This window comes from Borostomias antarcticus (assembly GCF_949987555.1).
Source record: "Borostomias antarcticus genome assembly, contig: scaffold_62, whole genome shotgun sequence".
Taxonomy (NCBI): domain Eukaryota; kingdom Metazoa; phylum Chordata; class Actinopteri; order Stomiiformes; family Stomiidae; genus Borostomias; species Borostomias antarcticus.
In genome coordinates, this window is record NW_028176112.1 from 52,755 (window position 1) to 62,674 (window position 9,920).

The following is a 9,920-nucleotide window of genomic DNA, read 5'->3' on the forward strand; positions in this document are numbered from 1 at the left end:
GCCTCTCTCATTGAAAAGGAATTACAATGCGCGGATATCGCTCCTCGTCTGAAACGGCCTTAACACATATCATTCACTTCAATGTAAAGGCATGCCGGCTTCAGACAGCTCTCTCTCAAAAAGTATAAAGGCTACAGCTTAGCTATTGACACCGTAGGAATCCTGAGAACCTGACGGTGGATGTGAAGTTACAAACAGAGTGGTGATGTGTGATCTACTCAGTATTTGAGTACTCTAAAAAGCTTGTAGGCTGGAAAACCTGGAAGCTTAGCTGAAATGTGAAACTGGCAGAATTGGAACTGCATTACCTAAAGAAGCTAAGAACTTAAATACTTTTAAACTTTTCAACCTGAGTAGTTTAAGCCTTGAACTGAGCCTTTAGCTTGAAGGATGAGCTTTAAAAAATGAGCCGCGCCGGGCTACCCACCTGCCTTCACCAGTGAAGACTGTGTGTCTCTAGCTGCCTCAGAGTCTGTGTTGTGAGGTCCGTGGCGTGGTAGTGGTATGGTGGCGAGACTCCGCACCCTTGGGTCAGAGCTGGTCCGGAGCAGTGCATTGACCTCTGGGCAATCTCCATGCACCCACCTGTGAAGACCATGTGTTTCTAGCCCACATGGGCAGAGTTCTGTAGTCCATGGCGTGGATAGTGGCGTGGTGGAAAGACTCCACCCCCTTGGGTCAGAGCTGGCTGGGGGCAATGCAATGACCTCCGGGCAGTGTCCATGCACCCACCCGTGAAGATCATGCGTTTCTAGCCCACTCAAGGGCTGAGTTGTGGTGTCCGTGGCGTGGTGGCGAGACTCCGCCCCCTCGGATCACAGCCAGTTGTGGACAGTGTAGTCCGCACCGGGCTACCCACCTGCCTTCACCAGTGAAGACCGTTTGTCTCTCCCTCCTCGCGGGGGCACCGGCGTCAGCCATTAAACCTCTGGAACTTGTCCAGAAAGCTGCTGCTCGCCTGGTGTTAGACCACCCCAAATTCTCCCATATAACTTCCCTCCTCCGTTCCCTACACTGGCTCCCTGTAATGGCTCGCATCCAGTTTAAAACTCTGGCGCTAACCTACAGGGCAATGAAAGGAACAGCCCCCTCCTACCTCCAGGCCATGGTCAAACCCTACACCCCCTCCCGACCGCTACGCTCTGCTACCTCAGGGCGACTGGTTGCCCCATCACTCCGAGGCTCCTGCGGTCGATCGACACGGTCACGGCTCTTCTCTGTCCTGGCCCCGCAGTGGTGGAATGAGCTGCCCACTGATGTCAGGACAGCAGAGTCGCTGCCCATCTTTCGTCGCAGGCTCAAAACTCATCTCTTCAAGAAGTACTACAACAATCCTCCCACCTAAGCACTTATTGTATTTTATTGCACTGTACTTTAGATTGTGATTCTTGCACTTTGCGTTCAGCACTAGATTATGCTCTTAGTCACTTGTTTTAGAAAGAAGATGCACTTGTGAGTTCTGGCAAGTAGTAGTACATTGGCTCTTCCTACGTTAAATGCAATTATTGTTAGTCGCTTTGGATAAAAGCGTCTGCTAAATGACTGTAATGTAATGTAATAATGTCTCTAGCCATTCCCGCCACGTGCGCTCAAATCGCCCCCCTCTATGATAATCAGCGTCCCTCGATTGGCCCAAATAGAATGCACTGTATTTATATACGCCATCTGATTGGCTGGGGTGCTCCAGGTCGATAGTGAACACACTGCAAAGACTCCAGACAAGGGATTCCTGCGCGTCTAGTACTATGAGAAAATAGCGCGTGTATACATAGGCGTATTACTAAGAATTCTAGTCTGAAACGGATTGGTTTGGCTGAGCGGAGCATCTAAATAATTTCATAGGCATCGAACTGATAGGATATGCTTGCGGTTTGTACTCGCTAATTCGGTGAAAGCTTCGGGTGCTGTCGGCGGCGGAGGGATATATCACCATCCCACCACGCGTCAAAATATTGGCGTTCTAGAAGTCGGGGGAGACAGCGCCAAAGCTCAGACGGAGAACGCTCTTTGGGATGTCAACAGAGATCCGAGATTTGAATCTGCTGTTTTCGACAAGACAAGGGAATGAAAGCGTTCTCTGTGTGAATATGTTGCTGTCAAAATTCGGCTCATTTTCACACATTTGCAATCCCTCAAGCATGGACCATTTACCGGTGAAAATACAGCTCCAACCAGGTAAACGGAGCATGGTAGATTGCGCTGCAAGCTGGCTAATGCTACAGTTGATCGTATCCGATATACACTGTTTCTTATTGGTTACTTGGTATAAATAGCTTGCAGCTTTCTAACGTTAGACCAGAAAGGCATTTATGCTGAGCTGGCGGTGCATTTTCAGCTGGGCTAGCTACTGCTAGCTTAGCATGACCGCAGCGCCGCCGAGCCCACACAGTGTATGGGGTGTGATTCGTGCCAGCGTAACAAACACTCAGTGCTTTCGTCGCCTGCATTGCGTGTATAAAGGTACTTTGGCGAGCTGATTAATAGGCGTGCATATACGCACGCGTTACGAGTCGCTCGCATTCTCAGAGGGTCACGTGTAAATACTGCCGTGCCACTTTTGCGCACATGCATGTAACGTTTGCACGCTCGTGTTAAGTCAGCGGGCACTAGAAGCTGCGAGCGGGGCTCATTTGTCCATATTGAATAAAAATTAATATTTATTTGCACTCAATCAAATTCCAGGACCCTCCTTGCATAACTTTTCCTAGATATGTGTCGTTTTATCTCCACTATCGCTACATTTTCAAATAGGTTGTGGCTGTTCGAACTGGTGCTGACGGTGCTGCAGCGCCCTCTATTGACAAGAAACACGTGTATCTGAACATTTGTTTTAAATTGCGAAGAAAGAGTCATTCAGATATTAGGCTTTATTAAAAACAAGTTGCTTAACATGTGCGAATTCCATTTATTGAGAATGCATTCGCAATGGGCAAGGACGAGATTAGAACCAGCTATGATTTAAAGGGACTGACCTTACACGTGCGGCCGCTAACACGTCTGCTGCGCTAGCAAGGCACTGGCACGTTTGACACGTCGCTATGCAATTTCTGCACACATTACAAGACGTACGTACGTACGTACATCTATGATTTTACCAAACTGTCATGTGTAGTGTTGGTGTCGCATATGTGAGGCGCATCTAACCTGTAGTGTTGCCGTCACGCACACGATGCGCAATTCGTGTAAACAACATGTGCACAGCGTCTGCGTGACAGGTACGTTACAGCTATGAGACGTCTGTCTCTCCATTGTTTGTCAATGGAAATTATACATGTGCGTTTAGACGTTTGATGTCATCGCGTCTTCTTAAGTAGGCGCAAGTCAAGCGTTTCAGTATGGTGTGCTGGCACTAATCACACCCCATACACAGTGAACCCGCTGCCCTTCTGACTAGTGAGCAGCATCGTGTAACGTTACCGTGTTGAACTCTGCAGACCTGAACTCATGTCTTCCGTCATTTCTACAGTAAAACTGGAGAAGGAGCCGTTTGAGAAGGTGTACCAGGTGCGCTCCGTGCTGGGCAGCGGCGGGTTCGGGACCGTGTACGCCGGGAGCAGGGTCTCTGATGGAGCGCCGGTGAGAATGGGGATCTGTAATGTTTTGATTCTGGCCAGTTGGCACATGGCGCCATCACGACACGGCGCTATCACCGCGGCCTTTTAATCTACCATGTTGCTACTATATGGTGTGATTTCTTATGTATTTTTTTTTTTCCTTCCAATTGCAGGTCGCAGTAAAACATGTGGCCAAGGAAAGAGTGACCGAGTGGGGTACTATTGTAAGTAGTAGCCTAATGACGACTACTCTTTTTTTTTTTTTTTTTTACCACGAGATTCTTTTCTTTACTAGAAACGTGTTTAAATGAGCTAATTAAACTAATTCGTGATCTGTTTTTTTCCCCACAGAACGGTTCCGTTGTGCCTTTGGAAATCCTCTTATTGAAGAAAGTGAGCTCGTCGTTCCGAGGGGTGATCAAGCTGCTAGACTGGTACGAGAGACCGGACGGCTGGCTGATCGTCATGGAGAGACCAGAGCTCGTCAAGGATCTGTTCGACTTCATCACATGGAAGGGCTCCCTGGACGAGGACACGGCCCGGGGCTTTTTCCGCCAGGTCCTGGAGGCCGTGCGACACTGCTACAGCAGCGGGGTGCTGCACAGGGACATCAAGGACGAGAATCTGCTCGTAGACCTGCGCACCGGGGAGCTCAAGCTTATTGACTTTGGCTCGGGGGCGATTCTCAAGGACACGGTCTACACTGATTTCGACGGTACGTACCGTGGGCGCTCCCCCATATATGCGTTTTACATCGGTCACCTATGGTTTGTGTATTCGGGGTATTGTAGATGTATCGTGTGTATTATTCCACTGGATTTGACCTAGACATAGTCTTAAGTGTTTTATGTAATGTTGACGGATTGGGAGTGCGGACTGTGTGTGATTCGTCCTTTCTGCTCGGCTTGGCTCGGAGCCGTGTTGGCGGGGGCGTCACAAGCCTGTGACGCAGTAGTTTGTTTTAGATGATCGTAGAGGGTTTTCCCGGAGCCGTGGCGCTAGTGCGTAGTTCTGATCGCAAATACGGATGTTTTCCTAAAGGGAAGTTTCCTGTTTTGCTTATATAATGTCATCACGCAATTATTGCAGAGACCCCACGTTGACGACTCGGCTTAATTTATGCAATCATACCCTATCGCTTGGGTAACTTATTCGATTCCAAATGCAGCGTGATGTAAAACGTCGGGTTTTGTTTTTCTTTATGTTTGCCGCAGTTTGCACAACAGTGGGTCATAAACGTAGCTTAAAAGGGTTTTATGAGTGTTAGGTCAGCTGCCACGTAACATCTGCTTGTTGTGAAACCCGAGCCCTGGGTTCACGTGATGGCTCACATTGCGCATTCGAGTTTTGTGTTTGGTATCCAAGTCGCTCAGCTCAGGGGAGGGGCGGCCGCGTCACATCTCTGTGCTGGAAAAAGGTGGAGAAAAAAGGCTTTATTAGGAGAAAGACGGCTTTAGTGGTGTGGAAAACGTATCATGTAAGATGTGAACATGTGATTTCACTGACGTTTTCTTACAAATTGTAACATTTTGCTCAACATTGTTAAATATGACCAAATATACAGTATGCACAATATTATTGTAGGAGTTGGACAGTGTTATGCTGTACAGATATAACCTTACTACCAGGGCCCAATGCAGATGTTATGACAGATCTGGAGCCCCCTCACTCATCCCCCATCTCTCCTTCCTGTTCCTGTAGGTACCCGCGTATACAGCCCCCCCGAGTGGATCCGCTTCCATAGATACCACGGTCGCTCGGCAACGGTGTGGTCGCTAGGCGTGCTCCTGTACGACATGGTCTGCGGAGACATCCCCTTCGAGCAGGACGAGGAGATCCTGAGAGGGAGGCTCTACTTCAGGAGGAGGGTGTCTGCTGGTGGGTAACCCCCCCCCCCCCCACACACACACACACACACACAAACACGCACACACACCTGGCCCCCTACTACAGGAGCCGTAGTGGTAAATGGCGCCCTCTATAGGCAGAGCCAAGTCACAATACAGAGGCTTTCCATCAGTGCTGCCTAGCAGAACATGGCTGTAAATGATGGATTCTAGTGACCAATGTGTCCATGTAGTAGATCTCTGATTTTGCTCTCTTCCTAGCTATTCAGACTCCTAAACAAGAGTGTCTTTTTTGGGCTGTCTCACCCTGTAAGATACTCCTGCCTACCTACCCCAGAGACACTGACCGTTAGTGATGAGTATTGTTTAGATTTTATCGATACCATTCCACACATCCACTTCAATGTTAAAAAGGGTCCCAAACAAACTTAAATTACATAAAAACTATAAGGAATTTCAAAAATCTGAATGGTTAGTTTACTCACCTAAAGGTCCTGAACATTTTAAACTTTGAAGGAGGTTTCTAGCACAGTGAACCCGCTGCCCTTCTGACTAGTGAGCAGCATCGTGTAACGTTACCGTGTTGAACTCTGCAGACCTGAACTCATGTCTTCCGTCATTTCTACAGTAAAACTGGAGAAGGAGCCGTTTGAGAAGGTGTACCAGGTGCGCTCCGTGCTGGGCAGCGGCGGGTTCGGGACCGTGTACGCCGGGAGCAGGGTCTCTGATGGAGCGCCGGTGAGAATGGGGATCTGTAATGTTTTGATTCTGGCCAGTTGGCACATGGCGCCATCACGACACGGCGCTATCACCGCGGCCTTTTAATCTACCATGTTGCTACTATATGGTGTGATTTCTTATGTATTTTTTTTTTTCCTTCCAATTGCAGGTCGCAGTAAAACATGTGGCCAAGGAAAGAGTGACCGAGTGGGGTACTATTGTAAGTAGTAGCCTAATGACGACTACTCTTTTTTTTTTTTTTTTTTTACCACGAGATTCTTTTCTTTACTAGAAACGTGTTTAAATGAGCTAATTAAACTAATTCGTGATCTGTTTTTTTCCCCACAGAACGGTTCCGTTGTGCCTTTGGAAATCCTCTTATTGAAGAAAGTGAGCTCGTCGTTCCGAGGGGTGATCAAGCTGCTAGACTGGTACGAGAGACCGGACGGCTGGCTGATCGTCATGGAGAGACCAGAGCTCGTCAAGGATCTGTTCGACTTCATCACATGGAAGGGCTCCCTGGACGAGGACACGGCCCGGGGCTTTTTCCGCCAGGTCCTGGAGGCCGTGCGACACTGCTACAGCAGCGGGGTGCTGCACAGGGACATCAAGGACGAGAATCTGCTCGTACACCTGCGCACCGGGGAGCTCAAGCTTATTGACTTTGGCTCGGGGGCGATTCTCAAGGACACGGTCTACACTGATTTCGACGGTACGTACCGTGGGCGCTCCCCCATATATGCGTTTTACATCGGTCACCTATGGTTTGTGTATTCGGGGTATTGTAGATGTATCGTGTGTATTATTCCACTGGATTTGACCTAGACATAGTCTTAAGTGTTTTATGTAATGTTGACGGATTGGGAGTGCGGACTGTGTGTGATTCGTCCTTTCTGCTCGGCTTGGCTCGGAGCCGTGTTGGCGGGGGCGTCACAAGCCTGTGACGCAGTAGTTTGTTTTAGATGATCGTAGAGGGTTTTCCCGGAGCCGTGGCGCTAGTGCGTAGTTCTGATCGCAAATACGGATGTTTTCCTAAAGGGAAGTTTCCTGTTTTGCTTATATAATGTCATCACGCAATTATTGCAGAGACCCCACGTTGACGACTCGGCTTAATTTATGCAATCATACCCTATCGCTTGGGTAACTTATTCGATTCCAAATGCAGCGTGATGTAAAACGTCGGGTTTTGTTTTTCTTTATGTTTGCCGCAGTTTGCACAACAGTGGGTCATAAACGTAGCTTAAAAGGGTTTTATGAGTGTTAGGTCAGCTGCCACGTAACATCTGCTTGTTGTGAAACCCGAGCCCTGGGTTCACGTGATGGCTCACATTGCGCATTCGAGTTTTGTGTTTGGTATCCAAGTCGCTCAGCTCAGGGGAGGGGCGGCCGCGTCACATCTCTGTGCTGGAAAAAGGTGGAGAAAAAAGGCTTTATTAGGAGAAAGACGGCTTTAGTGGTGTGGAAAACGTATCATGTAAGATGTGAACATGTGATTTCACTGACGTTTTCTTACAAATTGTAACATTTTGCTCAACATTGTTAAATATGACCAAATATACAGTATGCACAATATTATTGTAGGAGTTGGACAGTGTTATGCTGTACAGATATAACCTTACTACCAGGGCCCAATGCAGATGTTATGACAGATCTGGAGCCCCCTCACTCATCCCCCATCTCTCCTTCCTGTTCCTGTAGGTACCCGCGTATACAGCCCCCCCGAGTGGATCCGCTTCCATAGATACCACGGTCGCTCGGCAACGGTGTGGTCGCTAGGCGTGCTCCTGTACGACATGGTCTGCGGAGACATCCCCTTCGAGCAGGACGAGGAGATCCTGAGAGGGAGGCTCTACTTCAGGAGGAGGGTGTCTGCTGGTGGGTAACCCCCCCCCCCCCCCCACACACACACACACACACACAAACACGCACACACACCTGGCCCCCTACTACAGGAGCCGTAGTGGTAAATGGCGCCCTCTATAGGCAGAGCCAAGTCACAATACAGAGGCTTTCCATCAGTGCTGCCTAGCAGAACATGGCTGTAAATGATGGATTCTAGTGACCAATGTGTCCATGTAGTAGATCTCTGATTTTGCTCTCTTCCTAGCTATTCAGACTCCTAAACAAGAGTGTCTTTTTTGGGCTGTCTCACCCTGTAAGATACTCCTGCCTACCTACCCCAGAGACACTGACCGTTAGTGATGAGTATTGTTTAGATTTTATCGATACCGTTATTGTTATTGATAGTTCATTTACATAGTTCATTCATTTACATAGTGGACTGTCACTAATATAGTGATCTGTGTGATACTTGTCCAGCCATTGCTGGTTATGGCTACCTTTTACACATTGGCCAGGCCAATGCTGTTTCTCTTTTTAACTGCATGCCAAGCAGGTATGAGTGTGTCTGATAATGATTTTAATAATGTGTGGGCTGATTTCATAATTGTTTAGGCTTGTATGTATAGCTTATAGTAGCCTAGCAAAATCAATCGGATAATCAAAAAGTCAGGGTTATGCAACCTGGCTGATCCATTCAGTGCAAGTCATCAGAGTGCATTGTGCTGTGTGATTGAGTAATTTAAATAGGCTAAAGTTGATCTAAAAAGTCTGCGATTGTTGGCATTATTTGTTGTAGGTTTTTTTTTTTTTTGGGAGGGGGGGGTCATGCTTCAGGACGTCTCTTTGGTGGGGCCCCTCCAAGGCAATAATGCGGGAAACACTTAACAGACTTATTTATAATAATAAGTGTTACCTGCATCTTTAGCCTGGTCATGATTAGGGGACGGATGCCAGCTGTTGGCTGATTTCTGAAACAAATGTGTCTCCATGGATTTATGAAACAAATGCGTTAAATAACAATAGCTGCACCGTTTGTCCATACCGGTACCAGAAAATACCGGTTCCTTACTGACCGTTCTGCTGTCCTGTCCCTCAGAGTGCCAGCAGCTGATCAAGGGGTGTCTGTCCCTGCGGCCGCCGGACCGGCCCACCCTGGACCAGATCTTCGACCACCCGTGGATGCGCCTGGCCGAGGTCCCCAAGCCCCCGGAGGCCAGCGGCGTGGACCTCCGCCTCAGGGCCATCGACACGGACACCTCGTCAAGCACAAGCTCCAGCAAGGAGAGCCTCTGAGGGAGAGAGAGGCAGAGGGACTGGGAGGAAGGGCCAGGCTGGGCTGAATCACGCTGCTGCTCTACCCTGCCATGCACACGCCACGGTTCAGACGGGCTGGGCTGAATCACGCTGCTGCTCTACCCTGCCATGCACACGCCACGGTTCAGACGGGCTGGCAGAGAACTAACTTTCCTTTTTCCTTTGGAGGGAATTTATAAATTATTTTATTTCTTTTCAATTCATTGTTTCCTAACAGGGAACATTTGCTGTTTGGGCGGTCTTACCAGCATTATTTATTTTATTTTTTTTCATTAAAAAAAAAAAAGTTTGTTACAAGCCTGGTTTATGCAGCTGGCGAGACTCCTACTGGTTTATAGCTGCTCTCATAGAGCTTGGAGAAGTTTTATTTAAATGTTTTAATTTTGATTTGGAGTGCCTTGTTTGGGAAAGCTGCTTCAAGAGGAGGCTTTCATCACGGTTCTGTTATTGAGTCGCCCCCCTCGACTGATTGGTCAGTTTGACACTGGGGAGGGGGCAAGTTGAGGATGTGTTCTCCCTCCGTGATTGTTGGGTAACCTACCGACCAGTTGCAGGCCTGTCTGATGGGGATGGGGAGGAGGCAGGGGGGGGGGGGGGTTAACAATGGCGTTCTTGAAACACTCGACTCACTGCGTCCTTCTAA

General features: G+C 48.4%; 1 protein-coding gene across 1 annotated transcript; it reads left to right on the forward strand.

Moving 5' to 3' along the window:
• Window positions 1–2,087: 2,087 nt before the first annotated feature.
• Window positions 2,088–9,256, forward strand: LOC311328791 (serine/threonine-protein kinase pim-3-like; the record flags this gene model as incomplete). Its single annotated transcript, XM_084462703.1, has 6 exons — window positions 2,088–2,175; window positions 3,467–3,576; window positions 3,728–3,778; window positions 3,906–4,269; window positions 5,256–5,432; window positions 9,060–9,256. 6 exons carry the CDS (start codon window positions 2,088–2,090, stop codon window positions 9,254–9,256), a joined length of 987 nt encoding a protein of 328 aa, XP_084318829.1.
• Window positions 9,257–9,920: the final 664 nt, after the last annotated feature.